Raw genomic sequence first — 18,009 nt, 5'->3', positions numbered from 1 at the left:
CAGGGGTGTCAAAGTCAAATGGACGGAGGGCCAAATAAAAAATTTAGCTACAAGCCGAGGGCCGGACTGTTCGAATGTTCATTGAAAAAATTTTAAATGACGCATATAGTCTAGTGAACCTAATTGAACCTACTGAAAACCTAACAAATATATTCCAATATGATCAGATAAATAAAGCAATATTTTCTTATGGCTCTGTCAGTAATCTTTAATTTTCAACAGACACAAAAGACAAATTTCCTTTATATAAAAATCCCCATAACATGAACATTAAATGAAAGAAACCGGTATTCAAGGCACCATCAGTAGCCTATATTTTCTATTTTAGCAAAAGTGGGCTAAATTTACTTCAAAGAAAAAAACAATAATAGCAATTTTCTATCATCCACTCAACTGAAATATTTTTTAAATATAATTGGATTGAAATACAATAAAATAAAGTGCAAAAATCTATTAATCAAAAACAACACTTTGTTTAAGGAGAAGTAACATGCAGTGAAAACAAATATTAAACTTTAACTTTTAAACTTGAACTGAGTAAAAACTCTAAATATGTGATTGCACAGTAATGTTCACTTGTTTGAGGTTGAGGGTGATACTTGGTGGTGTCCCATCTTTTCCACAAGTTCATCAATGTTCGGGGTAAGGCTCTGAGCTGAGGAAATCCTCAGAATTGAGTGGAGGTGTTCAGCAGTAAGTCGACTTCTGTGTGATGTTTTGTTCAAGTTCATCAAAGAAAACAGTTGTTCACACAGGTATGTGCTGCCAAACATAGACAACGTTTGAGCAGCCTGGATGCGCAGCTGGGGCATTGTGTCGGGGAGGAAACGGGCGAACTCCGCAGCACCCACTGCCGCATATTTTGCCCTCAGTGCATCATTGCATTGGAGGTCAATCAACTCCATTTGGAGGTTTGGTGGTGAGCTTTCCACGTCAACAGCAAATGGGTTACCGAGCAGTTCCAACCTGCTTTTTGTGCTTCAAAGTCAGCAAATCGGCGTCGAAAGTCAGCGGCAAGCATACCTATTTTATCAGCCAACTGTGCGCTCGGGAACGCACTGGTAGAGAGCTTCTCTTCATGGTCTGGCAGCTGGGAAAGTGGCTCAAATTTTCTTTCCGCATCTGCGTCTCCCACAGAGTCAGTTTGGTTTTAAATGCCTTCACTGTACTGTACATATCAGAGATGACACGATCCCGACCCTGCAGCTGCAAGTTCATTGCATTCAGATGACTCGTAATGTCACACAGAAAAGCCATTTCACACAGAAACATTTCGTCTCGGAGTTGTGTTGTGTCTTTCCCTTTGCTGTCCAAGAACAGACAAATCTCCTCACGAAGCTCGAAACATCTTTGAAGCACCTTTCCCTGGCTTAGCCATCGCACCTCTGTGTGATAAGGCAAATCACCATGCTCCGTTTCTAACTCCGTCAGAAATGCCTTGAACTGGCGGTGATTCAAACCTTTGGCTCTGATAAAGTTAACTGTGCGCGTGATGATGCTCATTACATGCTCCATTTTCAAGGCTTTACCGCACAACGCTTCCTGGTGTATGATACAATGATAAGCTGTCAGCTCACCTGTCGCGTTTTCCTCTTGCATCTTTTCCCGTATCTTCGCCACCAGTCCGCTCCTGTGTCCACACATCGCAGGTGCTCCGTCGGTTGTCAAACCCACGAGTTTTCCCAAGGCAGCTCCATCTCATTTACACATCTTGACACCTCTTCATACAAATCATGCCCCGTAGTTGTGCCATGCATAGGACGTAAAGCCAAAACTCCTCTGTCACGCTTAGGCTGGAGTCCACTCCGCGGATGAAAATTGACAACTGGGCAATGTCAGAAATGTCGGTGCTCTCATCCACAGCCAAGGAATATGCAATGAAATCTTTTCCCTTTTTCACATGCTGCTCTTTTAGATTGATGGACAACTGGTCTACTCTCTCGGCAATGGTGTTTCTGCTCAGACTCACATTTAAAAAGAGTTGCCTTTTTTCTGGGCAAACTTCGTCACAAACTTTAATCATGCAGTTTTTGATGAAATCCCCTCCGTAAATGGCCGGGCTGATTTAGCGATCTCTTCTGCCAAAATAAAACTGGCCTTGACAGCAGCCTGGCCTTGTGATTTGGCTTTTTTGAACAGAGCCTGTCGAGATTTGAGGCCTCGTTTTAATTCCTCTGCCTTTGTAGCCTTTGTTCCATGTCCATATTCTTGTTTTTGTCCGCGTGTTTCGTTTCATAATGTCGTCTCAGATTATACTCTTTCAGTACCGCCACACTTTCTCCACACAGAAGACACACAGGTTTTCCAGCTACCTCCGTGAACAAATACTCCGACTCCCACCTTGTTTGAAACCCCGGTTCTCAGTGTCCACCTTCCGTTTTGCCATTTTTGATGGGTATCTGAAAGTTAATTTTACTGTGATGCTGACAACTGCTGTGCCAATAAATATTGAAATGAAGCAGCCTACTGCTCGGTGCGTCACCATTGCATTGTGGGAAATGTAGTATTGGTGCGTGTAAAAGATCTGCGGGCTGCCGGCTTGCTGCGGTCTGCGGGCCGGTTCTAATAATAAATCAAGATCATCCCAGGGGCCGTAAAAAACCTTCTCGCGGGCCGGATGTGGCCCGCGGGCCTTGACTCTGACATATGTGGTCTACAGTATCAATAACTAGTAGAACTGGACCCACTGACTGTCTACAGTATCAATAACTAGTAGAACTGGACTCACTGACTGTCTACAGTATCAATAACTAGTAGAACTGGACTCACTGACTGTCTACAGTATCAATAACTAGTAGAACTGGACTCACTGACTGTCTACAGTATCAATAACTAGTAGAACTGGACCCACTGACTGTCTACAGTATCAATAACTAGTAGAACTGGACTCACTGACTGTCTACAGTATCAATAACTAGTAGAACTGGACTCACTGACTGTCTACAGTATCAATAACTAGTAGAACTGGACTCACTGACTGTCTACAGTATCAATAACTAGTAGAACTGGACCCACTGACTGTCTACAGTATCAATAACTAGTAGAACTGGACCCACTGACTGTCTACAGTATCAATAACTAGTAGAACTGGACCCACTGACTGTCTACAGTATCAATAACTAGTAGAACTGGACTCACTGACTGTCTACAGTATCAATAACTAGTAGAACTGGACCCACTGACTGTCTACAGTATCAATAACTAGTAGAACTGGACTCACTGACTGTCTACAGTATCAATAACTAGTAGAACTGGACTCACTGACTGTCTACAGTATCAATAACTAGTAGAACTGGACTCACTGACTGTCTACAGTATCAATAACTAGTAGAACTGGACTCACTGACTGTCTACAGTATCAATAACTAGTAGAACTGGACCCACTGACTGTCTACAGTATCAATAACTAGTAGAACTGGACCCACTGACTGTCTACAGTATCAATAACTAGTAGAACTGGACCCACTGACTGTCTACAGTATCAATAACTAGTAGAACTGGACTCACTGACTGTCTACAGTATCAATAACTAGTAGAACTGGACCCACTGACTGTCTACAGTATCAATAACTAGTAGAACTGGACCCACTGACTGTCTACAGTATCAATAACTAGTAGAACTGGACTCACTGACTGTCGACAGTATCAATAACTAGTAGAACTGGACCCACTGACTACACCAAGCAACAACAACCAAAACAGACACAACGTACACTCTCCATGGCAACAGACTGGTCTCTATACATACAGACCACGGAGGGCCACAGCACAGAATGTCTACTATAGTGTAACTCCCTCCCTCAGATCCTGCCATATGTAGAGCCAAACCCATCTGCCCCTCTGTCATGAATGACTCCACTACACCTCTACGCTACACCCTACAACCTACACCCTGCACCCACAGAACGCGCTAGCGCGTGTCATCCCCTCACTTTCACTTCACTGCCATGCCAACGTGATAAATTGTTTATCTGGGCACTTCTGATTGGAACTCCACTGATAATAAAATCTGCTCATAAAAGACATGACATACAGCAAATCGAGTTGACAGACAGGGTTTTAATCCCCTGTGGCTGATATCAGGAGCATGAACGGGAATCGAGCGACATTTCATTACGGGTCGGCTGTAAAAAAGTGAAGATTTTTTATAAAGGTTTTAAAAAGCCACCGCCCAAAAACCTACTACCTACTCGTCCCAACTCTACCATTAAAGGGACTGCTTTAAAAATGCATTTCCCTACTGAGCTAAATGCCATGAGGCGGGATTTCAAAAAAGCTGATCCCCCATGTATGAGAGTGGAAATGACAATGCACTCAGTTTTTCCATGTCTCCATCTGCAACACTTTGAAATGATGTTATGCCCATAGATTCCATATGGATCCCCAACAGTACGTTAAACCAGATTGGTTTCACAAAAAAAATGTAAATCATTTTCCACAGACCACATTGGTTCACACAGGATTTCACTCAGAATAAACCATTTTTATCAGTAACACCTACGATCAATGACCCCAACATTTATGATGCTTAAAGGCCAAGTGGCGTCAAAAACTAGACTTGACTGTGTTTTATATATATTTCCATATATACTGTGGAAAGTCAGTTAAGAATAAATTTGAATTTACAATGAAGGCCAACCGCGTCCAAACCCCACCCAGACGATGCTGGGCCAAATGTGCCCCTCAAAAGGGACCCCCAATCACTACCGGTTGTGATACAGCCTGGAATCGTACCAGGGTCTGTAGTGACACATCTAGCACTGGGATACAGTGTCTTAGACCGCTGCGCCACTCAGGAGCCCAAAACACTGTGAACTTGTGAAAATTATGATAATGCCTTTTTAAGATCTGTTTGAAAAGACTGCCTGATATTTCAGCCTGTTTTGGTGGGATGGAGTTTTGGCCTGCCTGATGACATCACCATAAAAAAGAGAATTTAAAACCTCTCTGCCAAAAACCAGCTCACTCAGACCACTCCCAGACAGTCCTAGCAAAATTCTTGCTTGAGAAATTGCATGCGTGCGTGTGTGTATGTATTTGCGGCCTGCGCGCATCTGTGTGTGTCTGTGTGTATGTATGGGTGATCTCACCATACGGAAGCAGCTGCGTACACTGGGCTCCACATTGCTCCCCCCGAAGGCGGCCACCTCTCCCAGCTGTCGCGGGATCTGGATGGCTTCATAGAGCAGCATAGTGAGGTAACGCTGGTCTGTCAGACCCCCTGGACCAGACACCTGCCTAAACAGGTCTGACAAAACATACAGGGTTAATAAAATATGTGTGTGTGTGCATGTGTGTGTGTGAGAGAGACACTATGTTCACCCATGTGTAATGTGTAGTATCTAAGCCTGTGAGTAATGTGTAGTATCGAAGCCTGTGTGTAATGTGTAGTATCTAGGCCTGTGTGTAATGTGTAGTATCTAAGCCAGTGTGTAATGTGTAGTATCGAAGCCTGTGTGTAATGTGTAGTATCTAAGCCTGTGTGTAATGTGTAGTATCTAGGCCTGTGTGTAATGTGTAGTATCGAAGCCTGTGTGTAATGTGTAGTATCTAAGCCTGTGTGTAATGTGTAGTATCGAAGCCTGTGTGTAATGTGTAGTATCTAGGCCTGTGTGTAATGTGTAGTATCTAGGCCTGTGTGTAATGTGTAGTATCTAAGCCTGTGTGTAATGTGTAGTATCGAAGCCTGTGTGTAATGTGTAGTATCTAGGCCTGTGTGTAATGTGTAGTATCTAAGCCTGTGTGTAATGTGTAGTATCTAAGCCTGTGTGTAATGTGTAGTATCTAGGCCTGTGTGTAATGTGTAGTATCTAGGCCTGTGTGTAATGTGTAGTATCTAGGCCTGTGTGTAATGTGTAGTATCTAAGCCTGTGTGTAATGTGTAGTATCTAAGCCTGTGTGTAATGTGTAGTATCTAGGCCTGTGTGTAATGTGTAGTATCTAGGCCTGTGTGTAATGTGTAGTATCTAGGCCTGTGTGTAATGTGTAGTATCTAGGCCTGTGTGTAATGTGTAGTATCTAGGCCTGTGTGTAATGTGTAGTATCTAAGCCTGTGTGTAATGTGTAGTATCTAGGCCTGTGTGTAATGTGTAGTATCTAGACCTGTGTGTAATGTGTAGTATCTAAGCCAGTGTGTAATGTGTTGTATCTAAGCCTGTGTGTAAAGTGTAGTATCTGAGCCTGTGTGTGTATACAATATGTCTGCTTCTGTGAACGAGAGTATATTTAAGCAATAAGGCACGAGGAGGGGGTGATATATGGCCAATATACCACGGCTAAGGGCTGTTCTTGTGCACAACAGTTCCTGGATAAAGACCTTAGCCATGGTTTATTGGCCATATACCACAAACCCCTGAGGTGCTTCATTGGTATTATAAACTAGTTACAAAATGTAATTAGTTATACCCGTGGTATATGGTCAGATATACCACGGCAGTCAGCCAATCAGCATTCAGTGCTTAAACCCCCAGTTTATAATACTACTATTCACACCTATACATACAGTACATTTGAAAAGTATTCATACCCCTTGACTTTTTCAATATCACTCAGACAGAGCTCCAGAGAACTTTCCAGAAGGACAACCATCTCTGCATCACTCCACCAATCAAGCCTTTATGGTAGAGTGGCCAGACCGTAGCCACTCCTCAATAAAAGGCACGTGACAGCCTGCTCGGAGTTTACCAAAAGGCACCTTAAGGACACTCAGACCATGAGAAACAAGATTCTCTGGTCTGATGAAACCAAGATTGAATTCTTTGGCCTGAATGACAAGCATCACATCTGGAGGAAACCTGGCACCATCCCTAAGTAAAAGCATGATGGTGGCAGCATCATGCTGTGGGGATGTTGTTCAGTGTCAGGGACTGGGAGACTAATCAGGATCGAGGGAAAGATGAACGAAGCAAAGTACAGAGAGTTCCTTGATGCTCCGGAGCGCTCAGGTCCTCTGACCGGGGTGAAGGTTCACCTTCCAACAGGACAACGACACTAAGCACACAGCCAAGACAACGTAGTAGTGGCTTCGGGACAAGTCTCTGAATGTCCTTGAGTGGCCCAGCCAGAGCCCGGACTTGAACCCAACCGAACATCTGTGGAAAGACCTGAAAATAGCTGTGCAGAGACGCTCTCCATCCAACCTGAAAGAGCTTGAGAGGATCTGCAGAGAAGAATGGGAGAAACTCCCCAAATACAGGTGTGCCAAGCTTGCAGGGTAATACCCAAGAAGACTCGAGGATGTAATTGCTGCCAGTTTTTTTTAATGTGCAAAAATAAAAAAGTTTGGGGTATTGTGTGTAGATTGACAAAATGTTGAAAAAGTCCAGGGGTCTGAATACTTTACGAATGCACTGTATGTACCCACATCTCTGTATTTCTCTATGTGTGTGGGCGATATTTCCCTCTGCCTGTATCTAGGTATGTTGGGGGGGAGAAAGAGAGAGAGAGAGAGAAAGAGAGAGAGGTACAGTAGAGGAAGAGAGAGAGACAGAGAGAGACAGAGAGAGACAGAGAGAGAGAGAAGAGGCAACCGTGCTGATCTAATTGTAGACAAAGAGCTGCATTAGCACTCGCTGCCTCGTCAGGCTCTGAAAGGGGCCTTCGTCTGCGAGTCGTGACTCTGCATGTCACTGAGGAGATGGATACTGACAACTGTGTGAAGTGCCATTATAAATAGCACCAGCCCCTGCCTGCCTGCCTCTCCCCTGCACATGACTCAGGGGGGAGTAGAAGACACTGACACCTGCATGTTAAACAGTAGTCTGATAATGTCACACACACACAAGTTGTCAGCCTCTCTACCCTAGTAATGTGGAGCCCTGGCACACACACTCATACACACACACACAGTATGTCTGCCATACTGCTATGCTGCCACGTTCACTCATTCACCAGATGTGACCCTTGTCTACTAGCAAAATCAGGGATCATCTCTCCTCTGAGCTGAGGAGACAAAATGTGTGATCAATCACTGGGACAAACTGGCATGGCTGACATCACTGCCCCCCTCTACCCTCACAAGCCTCCAGCGGCATGCCGTTCCTGCTTTGTCGGGCCATTAAAAAAACACCCAAAATCTCATGTCATTCAATTTTTTCGGGCTGTTCCAGGTCTCACAATATGGATGACACCCCTCATTCTCTCTCCTCTCCCCCTTCTTCTCATATTTAAAAGACTGTGTCATAAAATAAAGCTGTAAAATGTTTTTACTTCCCCTGAGCTGGGCACCAGTGAAATATTAGAGCATAATTGAACATCAGAAAGGGAAGCCAGGGGGGCCAGAGAGAGCTGAGTGTGGTGAGAGAGTGTCTTCTCTCTGCTTAAAAGTCCTATGTACTTTGGAGAGAGACTCGTACATTTCCTCAGTGAAAACAATGTACTGAGCAAATGTCAAATTGGCTTTTTATCAAATTGCCATACGACAGACCACGTATTCACCCTGCACACCCTAATTGACAAACAAAAAAACAAAAGCAAAGTCCTCTCATGCTTTGTTGATTTCAAAAAAGCTGTTGACTCAATTTGGCATGAGGGTCTGCTATACAAACTGATGGAAAGTGGTATTGGGGGAAAAACATAAAACATAATAAAATCCATGTACACAAACAACAAGTGCGTGGTTAAAATTGGGAAAAAACATTTATTTCCAAATGGCCATGGGGTGAGACAGGGATGCAGCTTAAGCCACACCCTCTTTAACATGTATATCAACGAATTGGGGCACTAGGACAGTCTGCCCCACCGGGCCTCACCCTACTAGAATCTAAAGTCAAATGTCTACTGTTTGCTGATGATCTGGTGCTTCTGTCACCAACCAAGGAGGGCCTACAGCAGCACCTAGATCTTCTGCACAGATTCTGTCAGACCTGGGCCCTGACAGTACATCCCAGTAAGACAAAAATAATGGTGTTCCAAAAAAGTTGCCAGGACCACAAATACAAATTCCATCTACACCGTTGCCCTAGAGTACACAAAAAAATTATACATACCTCAGCCTAAACATTAGCGCAACAGGTAACTCCACAAAGCTGTAAACAAGCTGAGATACAAGGCAACAAGAGCCTTCTATGCCATCAAAAGGAACATACAATTTGACACACCAATTAGGATCTGGCTAGAAATACTTGAATCAGTTATAGAACCCACTGCCCTTAATGGATGTGAGGTCTGGGGTCCGCTCACCAACCAAGAATTCACAAAATGGGACAAACAGCAAATTGAGACTGCATGCAAAATTCAGCAAAAATATTCTCAGTGTACAACATAAAACACCAAATAATGCATGCAGAAACGAATTAGGCTGATGCCTGCTAATGATCCAAATCCATAAAATATCCGCTCAATTCTACAACCACATAAAAGGAAGTGATTCCCAAACCTTCCATAACAAAGCCATCACCTACAGATAGATGAACCTGGAGAAGAGTCCCCTAAGCAAGCTGGTCCTGGGGCTCTGTTCACAAACACAAACAGACCACACAGAGCCACAGGACAGCAACATAACTAGACTCAACCAAATCATGAGAAAACAAAAAGATAATTACTTGACACATTGGAAAGAAAAAAAAATGAGCACGCTAGAATGCTATTTGGCAGTAAAAAGAGAGTACATACACAGTGGCAGAATACCTGACCAGTGTGACTGACCCACACTTAAGGAAAACTTTGACTATGTACAGACTCTGTGTACATAGCCTTGCTATTGAGAAAGGCCGCCGTAGGCAGACATGGCTCTCAAGAGAAGACAGGCTATGTGCACACTGCCCAAAAAATGAGGTGGAAACTGAGCTGCACTTCCTAACCTCCTGGCAAATGTATGCCCATACTAGAGACATATGTATATTTCCCTCAGATAACACAGATCCACAAAGAATTTGAAAACAAACCCAATTTTGATAAACTCCCATATCTACTGGGTGAAATTCCACAGTGTGCCATCATCACAGCAGCCATATTTGTGACCTGTTGCCAAAAGAAAAGGGCAACCAGCGAAGAACAAACACCATTGTACATACAGCCCATAGTTCTGTTTATTTATTTTCCCTTTTGTACTTGAACTATTTGCACATCGTTACAACACTGTTACAACACCAGGATGTGTACTCAAAGCCTGTTCAGACCAACTGGCAAATGTCTTCACTGACATTTTCAACATCTCACTGACTGAGTTTGTAATACCTACAGTTGAAGTTGGAAGTTTACATACACTTAGGTTGGAGTCATTAAATCAAATTTTTCAACCACTCCACAAATTTCTTGTTAACAAACTATAGTTTTGGCAAGTCGGTTAGGACATCTACTTTGTGCATGACACAAGTAATTTTCCAACAATTGTTTACAGACAAATTATTTCACTTGTAATTCACCGTATCACAATTCCAGTGGGTCAGAAGTTTACATACAGTAAGTTGACTGTGCCTTTAATCAGATTTCAAGGCCTATCTTCAAAGTCAGTGCCTCTTGCTTGACATCATGGGAAAATCAAAAGAAATCAGTCAAGACCTCAGAAAAACATTGTAGACCTCCACAAGTCTGGTTCATCCTTGGGGGCAATTTCCAAACGCCTGAAGGTACCACGCTCACCTGTACAAACAATAGTACACAAGTATAAACACCATGGGACCACGCAGCCATCATACCACTCAGGAAGGAGACGCGTTCTGTCTCTAGAGATTAACGTATTTTGTTAGAAAAGTGTAAATCAATCCCAGAACAACAGCAAAGGACCTTGTGAAGATGCTAGAGGAAACAGGTACAAAGTATCTACATCCACAGTAAAAACGAGTCCGATATCGACTTAACCTGAAAGGCTGCTCAGCAAGGATGAAGCCACTGCTCCAAAACTGCTATAAAAAAGTCAGACTACAGTTTGCAACTGCACATGGGGACAAAGATCGTACTTTTTGGAGAAATGTCCTCTGGTCTGAATAAACAAAAATAGAACTGTTTGGCCATAATGACCATTGTTATGTTTGGAGTAAAAATGGGGAGGCTTTCAAGCTGAAGAACACCATCCCAACCGTGAAGCACGGGGTGGCAGCATCATGTTGTGGGGGTGCTTTGCTGCAGGAGGGACTTGAGCACTTCACAAAATAGATGGCGTCATGAGGGAGAAAATTATGTGGATATATTGAAGCAACATCTCAAGACATCAGTCAGAAGTTAAAGCTTGGTCGCAAATGGGTCTTCCAAATGGACAATGACCCCAGCATACTTCCAAAGTTGTGGCAAAATGGCTTAAGGACAACAAAGTCAAGGTATTGGAGTGGCCATCACAAAGCCCTGACCTCAATTCTATAGAAAATGTGTGGGCAGAATTGAAAAAAGCGTGTGAGAGCAAGGAGGCCTACAAACCTGACTCAGTTACACCAGCTCTGTCAGAAGGAATGGGCCAAAATTCACCCAGCTTATTGTGTGAAGCTTGTGGAAGGCTACCCGGAAACGTTTGACCCAAGTTAAACAATTTAAAGGCAATGCTACTAAATACTAATTGAGTGTATGTAAACTTCTGACCCACTGGGAATGTGATGAAAGAAATAAAAGCTGAAATAAATCACTCTCTACAATTATTCTGACAATTATTCTGGTGTTCCTAACTGACATAAATCAGGAATTTTTACTAGGATTAAATGTCAGGAATTGTGAAAAAACGAGTTTAAATGTTTTGGCTAAGCTGTATGCTAACTTACGACTTCAACTGTACATTTTTCAAGCAGACCACCATAGTCCCTGTGCCCAAGGAAGCAAAGGTTACCCGCCTAAATGATTACCGCCAAGTGCTATGAAAGCTGGTCATGGCTCACATCAACAGCACCCTCCCGGATACCCTAGACCCAATCCACTCCGCATTACGCCCCAACAGATCCACAGATGACGCAATCTCAATCGCACTCCACACATGGTCTTTCCCACCTGGACAAAAATAACACCTATGTGAGAATGCTGTTCATTGACTCAGCTCAGCGTTCAACACCATAGTGCCCACTGCTCATCACTAAGCTAAGGACTCTGGGACTAAACACCTCCCTCCGCAACTGGATCCTGGACTTCCTGGGGTAGGCACCAACACGTCTGCCACACTGATCCTCAACACTGGGGCCCCTCAGGGGGTGTGTACTTAGTCCCCTCCTGTACTCCCTGTTCACCCACACTGCAGCCAAACACGACTCCAACACCATCATTAAGTTTGCCTATGACACAACAGTGTTTAGGCCTGATCACTGACAACGATGAGACAGCCTATAGGGAGGAGCTCAGAGAACTGTCAGTGTGGTGCCAGGACAACAACCTCTCCCTCAATGTGAGCAAGACAAACCGAGATGATTGTGGACTACAGGAAAAGGGGAGGGCCGAACAGCCCCCATTATCAACAGGGCTGTAGTGGAGCGGGTCGAGAGTTTCAAGTTCCTTTGTTGTCCACATCACCAACGATCTATCATGGTCCAAACATTCCAAGACAGTTGTGAAGAGGGCACGACAAAACCTTTCCCCATCAGGAGACTGAAAAGATTTGGCATGGTTCCCCAGATCCTCAAAAAGTTCTACAGCTGCACCATCGAGAGCATCCTGACCAGTTGCATCACCGCCTGGTACGGCAACTGCTCGGCATCTGACCGTAAGGCCCTACAGAGGGTAGTGCGTATGGCCCAGTACATCACTAGGGCCAAGCTTCCTGCAATCCAGGACCTATATAATAGGCGGTGTCAGAGGAAAGTCCATAAAACTGTCAAGAGACTCCAGTCACCCAATCAGACTGTTTTCTCCACTACCGCACGGCAAGCAGTACCGGAGCGCCATATCTAGGACCAAAGGCTCCTTAACAGCTTCTACCCCCAAGCCATACCATAAGGCTGCTGAACAATTATCGAATGGCCACCGGACTATTACATTGACCCCCCACCCCATTTGTTTTGTACACTGCTGCTGCTTGCTGTTTATTATCTATGCATAGTCACTTCACCCCACCTACAGGGGTATATAGCCTCGTTATTGCTATGTTATTGTGTTACTTTTTTATAATTTTTTTACTTGAGTTTATTTGGTAAATATTTGCTTTACTCTTCTTGAACTGCACTGTTGGTTAAGGGCTTGTAAGTAAACATTTCATGGTAAGGCCTACACTTGTTGTATTCGCGCAGTGTATTCAGCGCGGTGACAAATACAGTTTGATTTTATTTGTATATAGACATCCTATGACATTTGAAATGTCTTTATTCTTTTGGAAATTCTGTGAGTGTAATGTTTACTGTTAATTTTGATTGTTTATTTCGCTTTTGTTTATTATCTACTTCACTTGCTTTGGCAATGTTAACATGTTTTCCATGCCAATAAAGCCCTTTAATTGAGAGAGAGAGACAGAGAGAGAGAGAGAGAGACACAGAGAGAGAGAGAGACAGAGAGACAGAGAGGGACAGAGAGAGAGACATAGATAGAGAGAGAGACAGAGAGAGACAGAGAGAGAGAGAGAGACAGAGAGAGACAGAGAGGGACAGAGAGAGAGAGAGAGACAGAGAGAGAGAGCGATCAAATCAAATCAAATTTTATTTGTCACATACACATGGTTAGCAGATGTTGATGCGAGTGTAGCGAAATGCTTGTGCTTCTAGTTCCGACAATGCAGTGATAACCAACAAGTAATCTAACTAACAATTCCAAAACTACTGTCTTATACACAGTGTAAGGGGATAAAGAATATGTACATAAGGATATATGAATGAGTGATGGTACAGGGCAGCATACAGTAGATGGTATCGAGTACAGTATATACATATGAGATGAGTATGTAGACAAAGTAAACAAAGTGGCATAGTTAAAGTGGCTAGTGATACATGTATTACATAAGGATGCAGTCGATGATATAGAGTACAGTATATACGTATGCATAGGAGATTAATAATGTAGGGTAAGTAACATTATATAAGGTAGCATTGTTTAAAGTGGCTAGTGATATATTTACATCCTTTCCCATCAATTCCCATTATTAAAGTGGCTGGAGTTGGGTCAGTGTCAATGTCAGTGTGTTGGCAGCAGCCACTCAATGTTAGTGGTGGCTGTTTAACAGTCTGATGGCCTTGAGATAGAAGCTGTTTTTCAGTCTCTCGGTCCCAGCTTTGATGCACCTGTACTGACCTCGCCTTCTGGATGATAGCGGGGTGAACAGGCAGTGGCTCGGGTGGTTGATGTCCTTGATGATCTTTATGGCCTTCCTGTAACATCGGGTGGTGTAGGTGTCCTGGAGGGCAGGTAGTTTGCCCCCGGTGATGCGTTGTGCAGACCTCACTACCCTCTGGAGAGCCTTACGGTTGAGGGCGGAGCAGTTGCCGTACCAGGCGGTGATACAGCCCGACAGGATGCTCTCAATTGTGCATCTGTAGAAGTTTGAGAGTGCTTTTGGTGACAAGCCAAATTTCTTCAGCCTACTGAGGTTGAAGAGGCGCTGCTGCGCCTTCTTCACGACGCTGTCAGTGTGAGTGGACCAATTCAGTTTGTCTGTGATGTGTATGCCGAGGAACTTAAAACTTGCTACCCTCTCCACTACTGTTCCATCGATGTGGATAGGGGGTGTTCCCTCTGCTGTTTCCTGAAGTCCACAATCATCTCCTTAGTTTTGTTGACGTTGAGTGTGAGGTTATTTTCCTGACACCACACTCCGAGGGCCCTCACCTCCTCCCTGTAGGCCGTCTCATCGTTGTTGGTAATCAAGCCTACCACTGTTGTGTCGTCCGCAAACTTGATGATTGAGTTGGAGGCGTGCGTGGCCACGCAGTCATGGGTGAACAGGGAGTACAGGAGAGGGTTCAGAACGCACTTGTGGGGCCCCCGTGTTGAGGATCAGCGGGGAGGAGATGTTGTTGCCTACCCTCACCACCTGGGGGCGGCCCGTCAGGAAGTCCAGTACCCAGTTGCACAGGGCGGGTCGAGACCCAGGGTCTCGAGCTTGATGACGAGCTTGGAGGGTACTATGGTTTTGAATGACGAGCTGTAGTCGATGAACAGCATTCTCACATAGGTATTCCTCTTGTCCAGGTGGGTTAGGGCAGTGTGCAGTGTGGTTGAGATTGCATCGTCTGTGGACCTATTTGGGCGGTAAGCAAATTGGAGTGGGTCTAGGGTGTCAGGTAGGGTGGAGGTGATATGGTCCTTGACTAGTCTCAAAGCACTTCATGATGACGGAAGTGAGTGCTACGGGGTGGTAGTCGTTTAGCTCAGTTACCTTAGCTTTCTTGGGAACAGTAACAATGGTGGCCCTCTTGAAGCATGTGGGAACAGCAGACTGGTATAGGGATTGATTGAAAATGTCCGTAAACACACCGGCCAGCTGGTCTGCGCATGCTCTGAGGGCGCGGCTGGGGATGCCGTCTGGGCCTGCAGCCTTGCGAGGGTTAACACGTTTAAATGTCTTACTCACCTCGGCTGCAGTGAAGGAGAGACCGCATGTTTTCGTTGCAGGCCGTGTCAGTGGCACTGTATTGTCCTCAAAGCGGGCAAAAAAGTTATTTAGTCTGCCTGGGAGCAAGACATCCTGGTCTGTGACTGGGCTGGGTTTCTTCTTGTAGTCCGTGATTGACTGTAGACCCTGCCACATGCCTCTTGTGTCTGAGCCGTTGAATTGAGATTCTACTTTGTCTCTGTACTGACGCTTAGCTTGTTTAATAGCCTTGCGGAGGAATAGCTGCACTGTTTGTATTCGGTCATGTTACCAGACACCTTGCCCTGATTAAAAGCAGTGGTTCGCGCTTTCAGTTTCACGCGAATGCTGCCATCAATCCACGGTTTCTGGTTAGGAATGTTTTTATCGTTGCTATGGGAACGACATCTTCAACGCACGTTCGCACACCGAATCAGCATATTCGTCAATATTTTTATCTGACGCAATACGAAACATGTCCCAGTCCACGTGATGGAACGTGATGGAAGCAGTCTTGGAGTGTGGAGTCAACTTGGTCGCTTGGTCGGACCAGCGTTGGACAGACCTCAGCGTGGGAGCCTCTTGTTTAAGTTTCTGTCTGTAGGCAGGGATCAACAAAATGGAGTCGTGGTCAGCTTTTCCGAAAGGGGGCGGGCAGGGCCTTATATGCGTCAGAAGTTAGAGTAACAATGATCCAAGGTTTTACCACCCCTGGTTGCGCAATCGATATGCTGATAAAATTTAGGGAGTCTTGTTTTCAGATTAGCTTTGTTAAAATCCCCAGCTACAATGAATGCAGCCTCCGGATAAATGGTTTCCAGTTTGCAAAGGGTTAAATAAAGTTTGTTCAGAGCCATCGATGTGTCTGCTTGGGGGGATATATACGGCTGTGATTATAATCAAAGAGAATTCTCTTGGTAGATAATGCGGTCTACATTTGATTGTGAGGAATTCTAAATCAGGTGAACAGAAGGATTTGAGTTCCTGTATGTTTCTTTCATCACACCATGTCTCGTTAGTCATAAGGCATACGCCCGCCACTCTTCTTACCAGAAAGATGTTTGTTTCTGTCGGCGCGTGCGTGGAGAAACCCGTTGGCTGCACCGCCCAGGATAGCGTCTCTCCAGTGAGCCATGCTTTCCGTGAAGCAGAGAACGTTACAGTCTCTGATGTCCCTCTGGAATGCTACCCTTGCTCGGATTTCATCAACCTTGTTGTCAAGAGACTGGACATTGGCAAGAAGAATGCTAGGGAGTGGTGCACGATGTGCCCGTGTCCGGAGTCTGACCAGAAGACCGCCACGTTTCCCTCTTTTACGAAGTCGTTTTTTGGGGGTCGCTGCATGGAATCAATTCCGTTGACCTGTTTGTAAGGCAGAACACAGGATCCAGCGTCAAGGAAAACATATTCTTGGCCGTACTGATGGTGAGAGTTGACGCTGATCTTATATTCAGTAGTTCTTCTCGACTGTATGTAATGAAACCTAAGATGACCTGGGGTACTAATGTAAGAAATAACACGAAAAAAAAAAAAAAATAAAACTGCATAGTTTCCTAGGAACGCTTTATATGGCCATCTCTGTCGGCGCCGGAAGTAGATCAGAGAGAGAGACAGAGAGAGAGAGAGAGACAGAGAGAGAGAGAGAGAGAGAGAGAGAGAGAGAGAGAGAGAGAGAGAGAGAGGGACAGAGAGAGAGAGAGAGAGACAGAGAGAGAGAGAGAGAGAGACAGAGAAACAGAGAGAGAGAGACAGAGAGAGAGAGACAGAGAGAGAGAGAGAGACAGAGAGAGAGACGGATAGGGACAGAGAGAGAGAAACCGAGAGAGAGAGAGAGAGAGACAGACAGAGAGACAGAGAGAGAGAGAGAGAGAGAGACAGAGAGAGAGAGAGAGAGAGACAGAGAGAGAGAGACAGAGAGAGAGAAAGAGAGAGACAGAGAGAGAGAGAGAGAGAGAGAGAGAGAGAGAGAGAGAGAGAGAGAGAGAGAGAGAGAGACAGAGATACAGAGAGACAGAGAGAGAGACAGATAGGGACAGAGAGAGAGAAACAGAGAGAGAGAGAGAGACAGAGAGAGACAGAGAGAGAGGGGGACAGAGAGAGAGAGAGAGAGAGAGAGAGAGAGAGAGAGAGAGAGAGAGAGAGAGAGAGAGAGAGAGAGAGAGAGAGAGAGACAGAGAGGGACAGAGAGAGAGAGACAGAGAGAGAGAGACAGAGAGAGAGAGAGAGAGAGAGAGAGAGGGACAGAGAGAGAGAGAGAGAGAGAGAGAGAGAGAGAGAGAGATAGAGAGGGACAGAGAGAGAGAGAGAGAGAGAGAGAGAGAGAGGGACAGAGAGAGAGAGAGAGAGACAGGGAGGGACAGAGAGAGAGACAGAGAGAGACAGAGAGGGACAGAGAGAGAGAGAGAGAGGGACAGAGAAAGAGAGAGGGACAGAGAGAGAGAGAGAGAGAGAGAGAGAGAGAGAGAGAGAGAGAGAGAGAGGACAGAGAGAGAGAGAGACAGAGAGGGACAGAGAGAGAGAGAGAGAGAGAGAGAGAGAGAGAGAGAGAGAGAGAGAGAGAGAGAGAGAGAGAGAGAGAGACAGACAGAGCAGAGAGGCGAGTA

General features: G+C 44.8%; 1 protein-coding gene across 3 annotated transcripts in view; it reads right to left on the bottom strand.

The window, feature by feature from the left end:
* drp2 (dystrophin related protein 2) overlaps positions 1 to 18,009 on the bottom strand; it is a 254,344-nt gene that overhangs the window by 26,625 nt on the left and 209,710 nt on the right. For all 3 annotated transcript variants that reach the window (XM_052488310.1, XM_052488312.1, XM_052488311.1), the window contains one exon: positions 5,091 to 5,248. In XM_052488310.1, the coding sequence (XP_052344270.1) occupies positions 5,091 to 5,248 (158 nt within the window). The remainder of the gene's footprint in view (positions 1 to 5,090; positions 5,249 to 18,009) is intronic.

The sequence above is a fragment of the Oncorhynchus keta genome, chromosome 30, assembly GCF_023373465.1.
Source record: "Oncorhynchus keta strain PuntledgeMale-10-30-2019 chromosome 30, Oket_V2, whole genome shotgun sequence".
NCBI classification, from domain to species: Eukaryota; Metazoa; Chordata; class Actinopteri; order Salmoniformes; family Salmonidae; genus Oncorhynchus; species Oncorhynchus keta.
The sequence above is the reverse complement of the archived record's forward strand: the minus strand, read 5'-3'. Positions and strand labels throughout refer to the sequence as shown.